This window comes from Furipterus horrens, unplaced genomic scaffold (assembly GCF_987537825.1).
Source record: "Furipterus horrens unplaced genomic scaffold, mFurHor1.1.pri manual_scaffold_5, whole genome shotgun sequence".
Classification (NCBI taxonomy): domain Eukaryota; kingdom Metazoa; phylum Chordata; class Mammalia; order Chiroptera; family Furipteridae; genus Furipterus; species Furipterus horrens.
In genome coordinates, this window is record NW_028327175.1 from 2,968,755 (window position 1) to 2,984,927 (window position 16,173).

Sequence of the window (16,173 nt, forward strand, 5' to 3'; positions counted from 1 at the left end):
TAGGAAAACACACAGAAATAGCATGAAGTGTAACTAGGACAGGCCAAAAAATACACAGAGTGAATGGAGCAGTGCAAAGAAATGAGTCCAGGCTGGGGACGCCTTTCAGCTTTGCCACTAACTGGCCACCTAAAAGCAATCACACAGCATAGTCTCATTTTAAAAATAAGGACACCTCAAATCTATCATCTTCAGAATCCCTACCAGATCAAAGCTCTGGGATCTAAAAAGGACTAATTAGGTAGTCCTCCGAAGCCAATGTGATTACTTCTAACAACAACACAAATTCAAGTTTACTTCTAACATGAGTAGGTTAACAAATCTCCTAAGGAAAAAATCATTTTAAGCTTGTCTTCAAGAAAAGTCTACTATTTGGTTATCATTTAAAATAACAAATTTATAAGTTTAAGAAAAAGCAGTGTGAGGGGAGTGGGGAGCGGGGGCTCCTTAAACAAGAACACGATGCAGAAATCATCAAATAAACACTAAACTGAGCACGAGATCCTGAAAAGCTCTTCCCAAGGAAAACTACTTCCAGACACGAAGTATGGGATTGTATGATGTAGCCCCAGGGATATACAGGGGTCCTTACTAAATACACAGAGTGTTTCTAAGCACGGCAAATAACTCGTGATCCCGATAGTAATTATTCTAATAAAAAGGGTACCATGAAAAGGCCATTTCCTTTGAAATTTATTGTTCAGTTTTAAATACGTGTCCTGCTAGCCACAACGTCCCTGGAGCGACCGATCCGCGGCACCGGGACGCCGAGAACCGCAGCCGTGGAGGGGGCGCGCGGCTGGCCCCAGGGCGGGCCCCCACCCTTAATCGTCGTCGGAGCTGGAGTCCTCCTCCTGGTCCGAGAGCTCGGGCACAGGGAAGCGAAGGATGGCCGCCACGCCCGTGAGCTGGCCGAGCTGCTCCCCGGACACGTGCAGGCTGGAGAAAACGCGCACGGTGCCCGCGTTCTCCTTCACGCTGTCCACCAGGCGCACGTAGCGGCCCCGCGTGGCCACGTCCTGGTGCCTGAAGAGCTCGTCGCTGATGAGCAGCGTGTCCACGGCCAGGGCCTCGTTGGCCTTCTCCACCTGCCGGAGCCCGTAGAAGGCGCGGTCGGGCTCGTGCTGCAGCATCTTGTAGAAGTCGTCCAGGGCCTTCACCTCCGCGGCGGCTTTGGTGTCGGACAGGCGGCCGGCCACCGCGGGGTCGCAGAGGACCTCCTTGAGGGCGTACTTGTGCCCGGAGGAGGCGTGCACCTGCAACCGCAACGCCCAGGGTCAGACGGGAGCGCCTCGGGCAGCACCCCGCACCCAGCGCGCACGCGGCTGGCTGCCCGCGCCCGCGCGCTCCGCACCGGCTGCCTTCCAGGACCTCCCTGGCCACCGCGTCGCGCGGAGACGTCCTGCCCTAGCAGTCCTCCCCGATCTAGAGCCTCGGGAACCGTCTCTACCCCCGCCCTGCCCGCTTGGGACCGCCCCCCCCCCCTCGGGCGCCGGCGGCGGCGACCCGTACCTGCAGGAACTTGGCGCGGTTCTCCAGGAGCACCCGGTTGTCCGTCTTCACCGCCTGCTGGAACATGTAGTCGCAGAACTGCTCGCGCACGAAGCCCGGGCTGGCCACCAGCACGCACTTGACCACGTCGAAGTGCACATGGCGCTGCAGGGCCTGCACCACCTGCTCGTAGAAGCGCTCCAGGGCGCGGTCGTGCTGCGCGCAGCTGCCGCGGCGCTTGCGCGGGATGCTCACCTCCACCTTGGCGCGCGTGAGCGTCATGCTGGGCGTGACGAGGCACACGTGCGCCAGCCCCTCCTGCAGGACCACGGCCGCCACGTCGGCGCTGCAGGCCGGGTCGCACGCCTGCTCGATGCGCTCCAGCACCACGCTGTCCCACTGCTTCTTGGCCAGCGTGAACTGGCGCTTGGGCTCCAGCTCGATGGTGTGGTAGGCGCCCATCTTCACGTACGCGTTCTCCTGGATGTTGGTGCCCTTCACCCGCAGCTGGCACGCCTGCGAGTCGAAGTCGACGGCCTCCACGCAGAGCGTGAGCGTGGTGCGCACGCGGCTGCTGCCCACGCTGCCCGTGGCCGACTCGGTCTGCACCTTGCGGATGGTGGAGGCGCGCAGGCTGTCGCCCACCTGCACCAGGTTGTAGGCGTGCCACATGTCCTCGGGCTCCTCGGGGACCAGCGTCACCTGGCCCGCGTTGTCCTTCTCGATGTCCTTCCGCACGAGCTTCATGGCGCGGCGGGCGCGGGGGGTCCCCGCGGGGTCCCGGCCGGGAAGGGGGCGGGGCCTGCCCCCGGGGCTCCGACCGGCGCGGGCGGACGTGGAGGGAAGACGAGCCGCGACCCGGGCGGCCGAGGGGCACGCTTTCTCCCGCCCAACCTTTCCCAGCCTCGGGCGCGCCGCGCCGCACGGGAGCGAGAAACACCTCCCCGAACACGGCCCGGCCCGCGGTTCCTGCCGCCCGCGCCCACCCAGCGGCTGACGCAACGAGCGCGCACGCGCAGCCCGCGCCTCCGCCCCGCCCCGCGCACGTTGACGTCGAAGGGAGGCGGGGCCGCAGCTGGCGGGTGCGCAGGCGCGGTGCGGGGGCGGTGCTCCCGATCGTAAGTCCCCTAAGAGAGGTGCACGCTCCAGCGGGAGAGCCGTGGACGTTAACGCTCAAGCCGCGTTTGCTAAGTTTTCCCTCCCTTTCCTGTTTGTGAAGAATCTGAGGATTTACGGATGAAAATGTGCATGTTTTTTAAAGCTGCGTGCAGTTGCCGCTCTCCGCCTTCTCCCCGAGAATAAATCCAATTTCAAAACATTAAAATGTTAATAAATTATCCAAAGTGCAGACTTCACCCCAAAGTTGCAAAAGATGCTTTGCTGTCGGCCCCCTCGCCCTCGGACGCTGCACGCCGCCGGGACCCCGGTCCTCGCGGAGCGGCTTCCGAGAAGGACGGGTCGCCCTGGTCCGGCTCCAAACCACGTGCGAGGTCACCGCGCCGGCTGGACCCGATCAGCCGAGGTCAGAGCGCCGGGGGCGGGGCGGGGAGGGCGGGGTGCCGTGCAGGGTGCCCCTGACCCAGGGTGGGCCCCTCTGCCCCGCAGTTCAGCCGCGGGTGGAAAGTTTGGGGTGGGGGTTGGGTCGCACGGTCGCCGCCGCTGCCGAGAGCTGAGATTGGAAGGCAGAGGCGGGGGGCCGGGGGCGGCGCTCACCCACCAGGCCCCCGATGGGACCGCTGCAGCCCTGGTTTTAGAGAAAACCCCCAAGTCACAGCCTCTACCGGGGGTGGGGCGGTCTGAGCGGCGGGGCTGCCTCTGAAACGGAGCAGCGAGGAGTGACAGCGCAGCCCGGTCTCCCGGGGGGTGCGGACGCGCGCATGGCCCATTCATCAGCGCTCCGGTCTTCCCGGGCGCGGTCGCCCCGAAACGGGGGGCGGGGGTGGGGGGGGTCTGACCTCGCACAAACCCTACTCCCCAGGGCTCAGCGGTCCTGCCCAGAGACCGTCGGGGGTCCCAGGGGGCCCGCTCGGAAGGGGTCGTGCGCCGAGAACCGGCCTCGGGTTCGTGGCCTCTCCTCTCCCTCCCGCCTCCGTCCCGCCTTCCTGCGACACTCGGGTCCCCGCCTGACTCGCGCTGTTTTGTCCCTCCACTGCCACTCCCACGAGAATCCAGCGGCGTTTCACCGAGCAAGGCACGATCGCCCTGACGAGTGAAGACGGAGGGACAACGTATCTTTCAAAGGGGCTCAATAACCTAGAAGAATTCGTACCTGGCCGAGGGAGGGAAGGAGGGGGGGGGAGACGGAAGAGATACTGGGGGGTTCTCCTGCATCATCGTCCTAAATACAGTCACCGACCTCGGAAGTCCGCCGGGGCGAAAGCGCACGGAGCGCCGCGGCAGCGCACGGTGGCATCCCAGCGCGGGCCAGGTGTTCACCAGATGCGTACTGAACACTCACCGGTGCCTTCCTGAGCCCTTTCTAGTTCTCACCTGTCAGGTCAGCATCTGTTATCCGCATTTTATAGATAGAAAAATGAATTACCGAGAAGTTGAGAAACGTATTAAAAATCACGTAACCAACACTGAAATCCAGACGCGCTTCACTGCCCGCCCTCTCCGCTGTCCACGCCCGCGACCCACGCTACCTGCCGGCCCCTGATGTCACCTCTGGGGTCTCAAGTCCTGTGCTGCGCCCCCCCCCTCCGCCCCCAACCGGCGCCTCTGCAACTGAACAAAACCAACCTGCGGGACCTGAAAGGCCCGTTCCCTTCCTCGCTCTTTTACCCCTTTTGAAAGTCTTTATCTTCTTTTCAACAGTTTTCATTTGCCCACCCTAGGTCACCCTTATACTCCTTTAAAAAATACCCAATATTCTATTTTAGGAAAATACACACAATTTTCAACGTTTAACCCCTGCGGCTGGCTAACACGGACAGGAGACGGGGGTGCGGCGCGGTCGGCAGAATTTGAAGGTGGGGGGACCTCTAGCAGTTTCACGACGGCTGAGCCAGTCCACACGTGCTCACGGGCCGGGTGTGCAATAGGAGAGAAGATGCTTCTGAGCTGCCGTGGACCCAGTATTTTGACCAGAGACAGGAAGAGGTGGGTATTATTCGCAGAGAGAGGCCGTGGGCCGGGCAGAGGGCTGTGGTGAGGATGCAGCCAGGCCGGAAGGTGGGGTGTGAGTCCAGCCCAAGGCGAAGGTCGCGCGGTGGCCCTGGCAGCGGATGCTGGGTTCGCAGAGAGGGTACCAACGCAGAGCTGGAACTCTAAGCTGTGCAGCTAAGGAGAACCTCTCAGACAGAAGCGAGGGAACAGCTGATTGGGTGGAGGGGAGACTAGGAGTGGTCTCCATGCACCCTGTCAGGTGCTGCTCAGAGGTCAAGGTCGACGAGCCTGGAATAAGGGTCACTGCCGGCGCCCATGGGCCTGACAAGAGCTGTTTCATTGGCAGGACGGGGCGAGTGGGAAAGGGAAGAAATGGGAAGCAGAGAGTAGAAACATGCCCTCCGAAAAGGCTACACACTGTTATGTCCCAATCCCATGACGTTCTGGAAAAGGCAAAGCTCTAAAGATGGTAAAAAGGTCACTGGTTGCCCGAGGCTGGAGGGGAGAAGTGAGGGAGGGAGGGATGAGTATGCAGAGCACAGGAGATCCTTACGACAGTGTCACTGTTCTGTGTGATACTGTAGAGGCAGACATATGACATGCATTTGTCAAAGTCCATAGAAATGGACATCGGTATAAACTATGGGCTTTATTTTAAAGTAATGTCTCAACATCGGTTCATCAGTTGTAACAAATGTAACAAACTAATTCAAGATAGTAATAGGGGAAAGGATATCTCTGTGGAGGGGGACTCTGCTTCCTGCTTGAGTTTTCTGTAAAGCTAAAACTGCTCTTTAAAAAAAACCTGTGAAAACCCACATTATCTGTGAAGGCTGTGGTTCTTTCTTTAAAGAAATTATTTAAATTTTGAGGCAAACTGCTTGGGCTGTCTTCTTAAACATAAATGTGCCTCAGTGATGGAACAGACTACAGACTTTTTCATAACATTACCATTTGCTCTTAAACATCTTTAACAACTTTTTCTTTTTCGTAAACGGAGCTTATCGTTGAATGATCAGATGTTTTCTCCCCGATTTTGTGCGATAACTTAGTATTTCTAGACCAACCACCACCCTTTATTTTGAGTTATTTGGAGTTCCCGTTCCTGTTCATTGAGATCCGAATTACCTGGCATTCAAGGCCTCCGTGGTCTGGCCTGAGAAGCGGTATTCCCCCAGGTACCCCCAGGGCCCTTCCTTGTTCCAGCAGAGGCCGAAGCTTTCCTGGGCACTTTCTGCTTTTGGGTTCACGCACTCTGTTCTCTCCACGTAAACCCCGCACGCTCGCACTCCTGCTTCTGTAAATCCTACTCATCTTTGGGGCCCAGCTTAAATGTGATCTCAGATTTGAAACCAATCATTATGTCCATTGGAACACATATCTGTTCTTGCTCAACACTGCGTGGGTCCCTCCACGGACTGCTGGCGAGTCCCTTGCACGCAGGAGGCACTCGTAGGTGGACACCCTGAGTGCGTCAGACGGAAAGGGTGGCTGCTCTGTGAACATCATCACAGGCGGTTCTGAAGGCACCGACACTGTCACCAACTGTAGTTCACTCACGGGGATCATTTAGCTTAAGAAGTAATTCCTCTCACTTCAAAACCGCTTTAGCGACATAGCAGTATATGGTGTTTTCACTCTTTACCGAAATAAGAAAAATCACGAGGACACGAGGAAAAGACCATGGTTTAGCTTGTTGCTTTAAATTCCAATTTTATAGTTTTTTACTGGCTCTCTGAAAATAGAAACCTGTACGTCCGTAACTTTGTATCTATTTCTCTACAACATTGTATTTACATAAATCTCTCTAAAAGAAGAGAAAAGTTAAAGTGTTGCTAGCTCCAGAAGTTTTCAGTTTGCTGTTTTTGATACATTTCTGGTGTCTCCAGAAGCAGCTGGGCTAGAGGTCCAGTGCGGATTGCACCCCTTACCCCATCAGTTGTGATTTTCTGTAAATGTTGGCAGTACTCAGTCTCTGAAACTCAGTTTCTTTTACTTCAGATTTGAGGGAATTGAATTCAATAATTAACATTGTTTTAACTGTAAAAAGTATGCTGCAACGATATTTAAGAAATTAAAACTCTATCCATAATCTCAGCCTAACGCATTTATTTTCAATTTTGCATTTTACCTGTTGCATTGGATTCTTCGCTGTGCCCATTTTAGCTGTAAAAGACCGATGCCTAGTTTAATGCCTGCCCACCGAGGGTGAGCAGACCTGAGTTCTGGTCTTTCCCGGCTGCATTCCAGCAACATTAGGTAAAGTCTCCTAAGCTCTGCTAACCTAGAGGTTTCCATTCTAAGGGTAAACCAGATTCTTTGTCCTTCCTGCCTCTCTCCCTGGACAGCGTGTATGAGGTCGGGGTGAGAGTATGATACTCTGTAAGCTGCAGGGCTCTATAAACATGGAGGCCTGAGCCTACATCTCTAAGAATGCAAGGCTGAAAACTAGAAGTCAGGGTCAGCCGGAGCAGGGGCAAGGGCCCACGCTGCCCGGGTCACCCATCTTCGGCCTTGGAAAAGGAAGTGGTTCAGCAAAGTCGACTTATGGGTAACCCGTTGGGTGCCGTCCTTCCCGCCAGCACCTCTTCTCCAGGCCCCCCACCCCCCAGGTCAGTCCTGCTGCGGAAACCAGGGCCTGCATCAGCCCTGCCTCCCGTCATAACAGGTGGGGAAGGGTCTGCATGGCGGCGGCAGGGATCATTCAGACAAGCTGGAACCCCCGTTTGCATGTCGTGGCTCAGCCCAGGAGGGCAGCCTCGCTCTGCCCGTTTCTCTCTCCTATTTTTTGCGGGGCTCACCGCCCCACAACACAAGTCACCTGTTCCTTCCCCTCAGAGCACCCTGCCGGCTCCTCCCTCCAGCTTCTCCGCCTGCCTGTCCCTTGGTTCTCTCGGGCTGTGAGCCCTTTAAGGGTCGCGTTGGTGGAACCCAGCAGGACAGCTGGTGCGCCCACACAGTCACTGTGTCACAGAGCCCGTGGCTGCTGGCTCTCTGTTAACTCAGAGTTTTAACGTGTCTGTCACTGGCATCATGGCGTTAGGAAATCGCATTTTGTTGTATAACGTTCCTAACAATTTAAAAGGAAGATAAGTTTCTAGAAACCTATTCCAATGTGTGAGATGGCCATGCTTGGCTAAGAAAAATGATTATTTTAAACACATCTGATTGAAGGAAAGATCTTAAAATCTTTTAAAATAATGCATAACAACAATTCGTTTTCTTATACACGGTTTGGAGAATGATCTTTACAGAATAAGTAGCCAGAGTTCTGGTTACGAACATCTAGCAATAAATGCAATTGTTTAGCGACAATGTACTAACATCAGATTGTAAAAAGATGCCCACGTGACCCCCGCAAGCCAAAATAAGTAGAAGATTGGGAGAGTTATTCAGCTAATCCAGTTAATGGGAAAAAGGAAAAGGGAATTTTTTTTTTAAAGGAACTTGTTGTACTGACTTACTAGCTAAGTTTCCTGTGATTAAAAATATGTACTTGTAAATGTCACCAAAGAATACAAAAGCTGCTACCCAATACACAAAATCTTATCAACAGAAGTGTGTGTGTTGGTGGGGAGCGTAGGGGCGTGTTTCTGTTTGCATGTATCCCTATACTTAACAGAATCATTTTACCAAAAAGTTACAATAAAGTGTATAATTTTAAGGACGGGTCAATTCTCACGTGTTTTCAAATTTTTATAGTTGGCAAACTAAAAGTATACCTAATAACATGATTTGAAAGTACATTGTAATTTGTATTTAGATAATAAGGTTTGGAATAAAATATGCATTTTGACATCCTAACGTGATTTAGCCGCCCTACTGAAGTTTACGTATTTGCCTTTATTTCAGCAGATCTCAGATAATTCATACAAAGCACATATCGCCATTCATTTTAATATCTGAATGACAGTGACTTTTCAATTCAGATTCCTCACTCGTTCTGTTTCTAGAGACCTATAAAAGTAATGTTTTAACATTAAAATGAATTCTTAACGCCAACCAGGGCATCTACTTCAATGTCCTTCTGACACGTAGCTCACTTTTCATCTTCCTTTTTATTACAGAAGACGTTCGATAACAATTGGGTCCCTTTGTGTATACGCAGCCCTTGCGTTCACCAATATGACCCAAGGTTAGGGTTTGCCAAAACCAGTCATTGGTCTTGTGCAAGTGGAACTTCCTCTTTTTTTTTTTTTATTTTTATTACTTTACTGTCACTTTTCCCGAAGCTTCCTCTTAAAAGTATTTAGAGGAAGCTCTGTTCTTGGGAGCTGGTGCCAGCGGAGCAATTAGCCCCGAGTCAGATGCAAGCCTGGCTCTGCGAGAGAACTACAGGGGGGGACAGTGCCCGGTGTCCTTTGTGTCTGGGCGCGTGTTTCCAGTCTTAGGATGCAGCTCCTGAAAACACAAAGAGATGCGACAGAAAAGGGCCACGCAGGTACATTGCCTGGTATTGATCATAATTATCAGAGGCACATCTTCCCACATTTCAACATCTAATAGTCCTGCAGTTATAGCTGGATTGGCAGCGCTTTGCTTTCTTAGGAGTGATTGAATTACCGTGCATTATTCAATTGGCAGTAACTTCCATTCAATTAGATATAAATACGGGGCTACATATTCCAGGTGGGGATAAAATGAGAGGAGACATTCTGACCCCGTAAGTGTGTTCTGAGCTTGTCTACAGTCTTGTCTTCCCTGGTTCATTCAATAACAGAATTTTAAGCGCCTACGCTAAGGAGTAACAAAGACCCCACCCTCGCAGAACATACAGCAAGTTGGGACGACAACTGGGTATTTCGTTCTGATGTCATGTCATATGTTATGGAAGCAAAGGTCCTTGGGACTCTGGGGCAGGGGGTCCTATTTAGTCCAGTGGGAATCTCGAAGTGGTTTGCCTGAGGGTCTGTAGCAGCGTGAGTGACTTAGGCAACGGCCCAGCGACTTCAGAAAAGCCAGCACAACAGGAGCTGGGAGCAGCTCCATAATGTCGAGGTCAGGAATAGACTAAGCACATTTCCATGTCTTGACACTGTCCTTGCTTTAAGAGCGAATACAATTCTCCAGTCACAGAGCACTGAGAATAGGCAATATATTCTGACTTTAGCATTGTGGTGACAATCCCAGATCTTTCTTCTCTGTGTTTAAATGTGAATTGAAATACCCTATCTGTGTTTCATGCAACAGAAGAATGGGATAGATAAAAATTAGCGTTTTGATCCTTAATTTTCTGAATATCCAGGATGGGGCAAAGTAGGTTTATAGTTGTCTGTATGAAAAAATAATAATTACTAATGAATAATACAAGAATAAACTCTCTGTTTCGAGCACCCACAAAAGTAAACCTACTCTGGCCCCACCCTGCATTTTACACACGAGCTACCTTACCTTATGAAATGTTGTAAGGGGGATGTAAACAGTCATCAAGTTCAAATTCTAGCGGGAAGTTTGTTGGGTTGGAGGCGGAGAAACACAGGCAGAGGAGCATCCAGCTGCAGAAGTCACACCCCCAGTTACCAGCCCCCGGCCCAGAGCTCAAGCATCAAAATAACAGCAGGGAAGAGAAACTGACCAGCTCATCTGGCACATGTATTTCACTGATACTCTCACTGCCGACTTACTGAACAAACAGATCAGCAGCAATCCAGCGGTTTGTCACTGCCTTCACAGATATTAGTGACTGAAGAGTAATTCCTGACAGTCCATGGTATGCCACTGGAGGCCGTATTTTTGTCACAGGGAAGCGGCTGACTCCCTCCCAGACTCAGCCACTGCCTCACTGGACTTTATTTTGAGTTGGAAATCTTGCCTGTGCAGAGTCACAAAAGAAGACCCTTCCGTCTAGGCTAATTCAAATGTACGAAGGAGAGATCTGTAACCTAATTAGGGGCCATTCTATGTCTATATCCTTAATAACCAGAGAAAGGACTCTCATTTGAGTTATTCTTAATGTAAGGCAAAACGCCATTGGATTTCACTGCATACCCGAAAGTCATGAGAATCACAGACTCACTCGCAGGAAGGAAATGGACGTCCGTTTCCACAGCCTAGAGGGCCGATTATTTCAGAGCAAGAGAGTCGGGGTCAGGGAACTGAGTTGGGCACAGGAGCTGCGCTTCCCTAGCTGTGTGACTGGAGAGATTAATTTAAGCTCTTTGGTTTCTCCATCTCAAAAATATGGATGATAATTCCAAAATGTTCCCTTCTCCTATGATTGGAATGAGAAAAATACATGCAAAGTCCTCGGTGCGTAGTATGTTATCAATAAATACGCGCCCTTCATCACTGTGGTGCTTCTTCTCTGTTGTAGCTTTGACCCTTTGTCCCCAGGAGGTTGTATTCCGCCATCTGGACGTGACCAGTGGGTGGGCTGGGTACAAAACTGGAGGATGGGGGGACAAGGGGGGCTTATTTCCCTTGCTCCCTCCCTGCTGGGCATCAGTCTTGGCACGTGCTGCATTCCTAGTCCTAAGGCCACAGCTCCTGTCCCAAGGACCCTCTCCCAGGGCCGGACTTCTAAGTCAGGCTGCCAGGACTCGTAATGGCTTTTCTTCCCACTGTTTGTCCTTAGGGACCTCCTCCCCCACCTTGTCAGGTCCTCTGTAAATGGTCCATTCAGTAAACTTTCTTCAGTTAAATCTTTTGTATGTGCCACTAGTCTTCTTGCTGGGACTTTGACAGATGCAAAATAACAAAGAAGACTTTATTTGGACATAAGGAAGTGTATCCTTCCTAAGGAATCATTTTTAAATATTAGAAAATGCTAATACCAGACAGTCCTAAACCTAATGGAAATTTATTCAGATGGTGGTGGATTCTTGTTGTGATGCGAACTGGGTTTGGAAGGCTGAAGAGGATTTGTTTAGACCGCAGTGGGTGGTGGGAAGGAAGGGTGGGAATTCTTGATGCCTAAAACAATGAGCTACTTGGTTAGAGCATCGTCCAGACACACCGAGGCTGAGGGTTCAATCCCTGGGCAGGACACATACAAGAATCATTCAGTGAATGTATAGATAAGTGGAACAACAAATGTTTCTCCTTCTCCTCCTCCCTCCCTCCCTCCCTCTCTCCATCCCTCCCTTGCCCTCTGTCTCTAAAATCAATCAATACAACATATTTTAAAAGACAACAACAAGATCAAACCCACAGTAGCAAAATGAGGAAGAGGGTTACGGGCACAGCGAGGAGCTGTGACCGACAGTGGTGGGAAGTTGATGTGCAAGGGTTTTAAGGTGCAGAATCCTGCTCTCCTAGAGATGTGCATGTCCCCATCCTTGGAACCTATAACTATGTCACCTTAACTGGCAACAGGGACCTGCCGTGTGTGATTAAATGAAGGATCGGGAGGTGGCGAGATAATCCTGGACTATTCCGGAGGGCCATGGTAATGAGGAGGGTCCTTATAAGCAGGAGGCAATAGAGTCAGAGTCAGAGCAGGAAATGGGATGAAGAAGCAGGGTCACAGGGACAGAGCTGAAGAGGCCCCTCTACAGACTTTGAAGGTGGCGGACGGAGCCACATGGAATGCAGGTGGCCCCGGAAGCTGGAAATGGATTCTCTCTGGAGCCTCCTGCAGAAACACAGCCCCACGGCTGCCCCGATTTCAGCCCAGTGAGACTTCTGACCTGCAGAGCTGGACCACAACAGGAAACCGAGAGGACACTGAGAGATGACACACGGCGCTGGGTCAGGGCAAATACTGGAGGGCCGGTTGAGAATCTTGGATCTTATCAGAAGACAACAAAGAAACACCCATGTTTTCTGACTAAAGAGTAAGATATGATGAAAATTGCTTGTTAGGAAGGTGGATTTGAGGCTGGGTGCCGGCTGGAGTCAAGAAGAGCTCTCTGCAGGCGTGCACATGGCCGGGGCTGCCGCAGAGACAGACCCCGGGTGAAGTGTGGACTCTGCTTATCGGTGCGGAGGTCCCAGGAGGCTGGCAGTACAACGACTGACTGGGAGACCCGCAAAGGAAAGAAGAAGTCGGGTTTCAGATCCTTGCGCTGTGAAACGGGTATGAATATGGCCCACACGAGGAATCTTGTGTCTGACACAGTAACTTAATTTAGAATGTTTTACATTCTAAATTCCAATGTGACTGAGTAACATGGCTCCATACACATACACACACACACACAAGGGAATTAAATATTATGATTTTGAAATACCTATCCATTATTTTCCTTTAATTCCCTTCCTGGACTCTGCAAGGCGTATTGTTCCAACAATGGCAGAAAGCTCACAGCGCACAACATGGGACTGTTTTAGGCATGCAGAAACAAAGTGGCTGAACCTAACAAAAGGTACATATGTATACAGACATATAAGTAATTATATGTATGACTAACAAGATCATACAACAATATATGAAAGTGCAACTTCTTAACCTCGATTTTTTGGTCCCGTTCTTATCTTTGTAGAGGGTGTGCAGATACCACGTGACCACGTCTGCATTAGTGAGGGCTTCTTTGGTAAAATGGAACAGGTACTATTGGGATAGTTAGTGAGCTATTCAGATTTTGCGCAGCAAAAACGGGCAAGTGACCTCCAAAAAAATGTGAGCTGGGAAAAACATCCGAGGTCAGATCTGTAAAGGGCAGTGAGAGCAGCGGATAAATCAAACCATTCACTGGCCGTGAGGCTGGTCAGAAATTACCACTGTTTGGATTATTGGACATTTCCTGAGCAGTGGAAAATGTCTGGGTGAAAAGTCAGCAGCTCATAATGAACTCTCTTTATACCATCTCACTAGGAGAAAAAAGGCTTCGCTTGCTAATAATCCATTTCTCAGCAATCGTCATGAAAGTTAACAATGCTGGGCCATCTAAGCCAGACTAAACTGGCTGGATCACCTCTGTTTTTGGTGGTAAAATGCTAAGTTAATTAGTACTAATAAGCATGTCAGCAGTTAAGACACTGAACAACTGATTACTGATGATATATACACGCTAAAGCCAGCCACTAATTAAAGCACCAATCAGGTCATTCTGTCAAACAGAACCTGCCCCTATCTGCCTTCCCTCCTTCACCGTTGCAACTTCTGCTGCTCCGCCAGTGACTGGTAAAAAAGATCAGACCACGGGTTACTCATTTGGGAAATCCTAGAAAATACTAGGATTCAACCTTTTTCTAAATTGGATACAGCGTTGCATCTCCACTGTGTGTTTTGAAGTCCCTCCTCAAAAATACCTATTTCGACACATAACAACACTATATTTTGCATGGTCTAAACGTCAACTCTGTAATATTTACAAAGCAAATGTTCACTATTCCTTCCTCAATTCCAAAAGGCTCTGCCTCCCGGGCGCGAGTACAGAAACACATGTCAGGACGAGGAGCGATTCTGCCTCGCATTCCTCGCTCTTCTCACTGTGCAGCAGAACAGACTCGAATACTTGACCCCAAGAAAATGCAGTACGTCCCAGCCCTGAGCAACCTGTGGGCACGACCTTTGCCTATAAATCAGGCGCCCTCCGGTTTCCTCCTCCAAAAGAAAGGAGGGCGGAAGCCCTGCAGCGAAGTCCTAAGATACAGTGCAAAATGTCAAAACAACTTTAATTTGAAAAGTCGGTTTTACCTTGCGAAATTTTCACCACTGCCTCCCTCCTACCGTTGGGTGGAGGGTTCTGAAACGGACTCCTATCCCAAAGCGAGACGAAAGCGCGCTCTCCGGCCTCCAACCCCCAGCCCGGACGACCCCGAGCGCCCGAGAGCGGGTCCGAGCTGCCCCCGCTCTCCGGGCCACAGCTCCGCGCTCCGCCCTCCCCAGCGCCCGAGCCCCGCGCGCGGAGACGGTCAAGTAAAGCGGGGTTGCTTACCGGTGAGGAGCCAGCCGCAGGCGACAGCGATGCCTGCGCGGGGAGGGTTCCCGGGGGCCATGGCCGGAGCGGCCGCGGCGCGGGGGACGCGCTGGATCGCGGAACGGGTCCCGGCAGGACCGGGCGCGGAAGGCGCGCGCGCTGGGCCACTCGGCCCGCCCGCCGCTGCGGGTCTCAGTCGCTGCCCCGCCGGCCGGGGCGCTCCGGAGCCGCCGAGTGATCGCCGGGGTTCTCGACGAACGTCCCTAAGTCCGCTCGGCACCGATCACATCCCCGCCCCTTCGCGCTGCTGCCCTCCGAAGCGCGCCTGGCAGCCTCCCAGGCTCGGTCCGACACATGGACAAATAAAGCCAGCTCCGCGGGCCCGGGTTCCGGCTAAAGTCCACCAGCTGCGGAGCAAACCTTAAAGGGACATCTGCCCTGCACGGGGAGGGCGATCCCGCGGCCGCGCCGGCTCCCCAAGGTGGTGGGAAGATGGGCGAGGGCTGGCCCTTCGGGAGGACGTGGCCAGCCGGTGGCCCCGCCTTCGCACCCTTCGCTCTGCTCCGGCTCTGAGCAGGGAGGGCGCCTCTCCAGCGCCGGGGCTCCTGGGCCCCGCGGGGACGCTGCGCTCCGGGGTCCGACGGCGCAGGAGGCGGCAGCGGGTCTGCGGGCGCGGGCGGGTCGGGACCTGGGTGCGCGTCCTGCGCTCGCTGGAACTTGGCCGCCGGGTCCGCGCAGTGGGGGGCGGGCCCGCGCCCCGGGCGCACCCGCTCCGACACGCCCCCTGAGGGCTCGGCCGCCGCGCGGGCACGGTTCGCTCCGTTTTCGGTGACTGGTGTGTGAGGAGGTGTTCGCCGGAGGGGTTTCTTTGGGAAGATGGTGAGCGGGAGAAGAGGGGACACGCGGCTAGGAAAAAAGCAGGGGGGGGGGGGCGGGGGGCAGAGCCAGAGCGACGCGAGAGCGAAACGTTCCCGGGGAGACGGAATGCGCGTGGGCTATTTTGTTTACGCGGAATTAGGGTGTTTGCACGCTGAGAGCTGAGGCTAATCAAGGGCCCGGGGTTCCTCTCCCCGCCCCCCCCGTTCTTGCTGTAGACGGTTGTAAGTAAGGGGATGTGAGGTCACGTCCACGCGCCCCCCACGCCCGCCGCGCCAGGGCGCCGAAGCGGCCCGGGAGAACCCATCCCTGGGAGGTCGGTCCCCAGTCTGGGGGGCCGTACAACCTCTCATTCACTTGTTAGCATCGCCTAGAACTTCTGTATTGAAAGCCACTGTTTTGGGGTCTTGGAGAATTTCAAAGAAAGGGGAGGCGAGCGTGAGTGGATTCCTGCTTACAGGTAGTGGAGGCAAACAGCTGTGTCAACTCCATTCAATTCAACTCAACAACTAGTCAGTCTACCTAGCAGGCTGGGGCCAGGCAGGACAGGAGTGCCCCCAAAGGAGGATTCACTGCCTGGAGCGCAATACAGGTGACACAGCACAGATACCCCAAGGGAAGGGAGGGGGGAAGCCCACGAGAATGATTGAATCAGCTGCCAAAAAGAAGGTTGCAGAGGCCAAAAGTTACAGAGGACAAAAACGTTAGAGAAGTTTAATGGAGATCAGAAGTGGGGTGGACTGAGCGGAGAGGCTGAAGGCCATCAAATCAGTCACCTGACAGGTCAGCCAAGGAATTCCTTTTCCAACTGAGGTGTTTGAAGTGACCCGCTACCTAGTAAATATATTGAAAATCCGCTTTTCCTTGTTTCCAGCTGACATATATTTTCATTTCT

General features: G+C 52.8%; 2 protein-coding genes across 2 annotated transcripts in view; both read right to left on the minus strand.

Annotated features, from left to right (window-relative positions):
- ITGA1 (integrin subunit alpha 1) overlaps positions 1–15,064 on the minus strand; it is a 141,135-nt gene extending 126,071 nt beyond the window's left edge. The window contains exon 1 of the mRNA XM_090276123.1: positions 14,421–15,064. Within this exon, the coding sequence (XP_090132249.1) occupies positions 14,421–14,481 (61 nt within the window). The 5' untranslated portion in view covers positions 14,482–15,064. The remainder of the gene's footprint in view (positions 1–14,420) is intronic.
- PELO (pelota mRNA surveillance and ribosome rescue factor) lies at positions 677–2,792 on the minus strand. The gene is made up of 2 exons (XM_090278861.1): positions 1,513–2,792; positions 677–1,256 (listed from the first exon to the last, which is right to left on the minus strand). The coding sequence occupies exons 1-2, from the start codon at positions 2,236–2,238 to the stop codon at positions 825–827; spliced, it is 1,158 nt and encodes a 385-aa protein (XP_090134987.1). The 5' UTR covers positions 2,239–2,792; the 3' UTR covers positions 677–824.
- Positions 15,065–16,173: the final 1,109 nt, after the last annotated feature.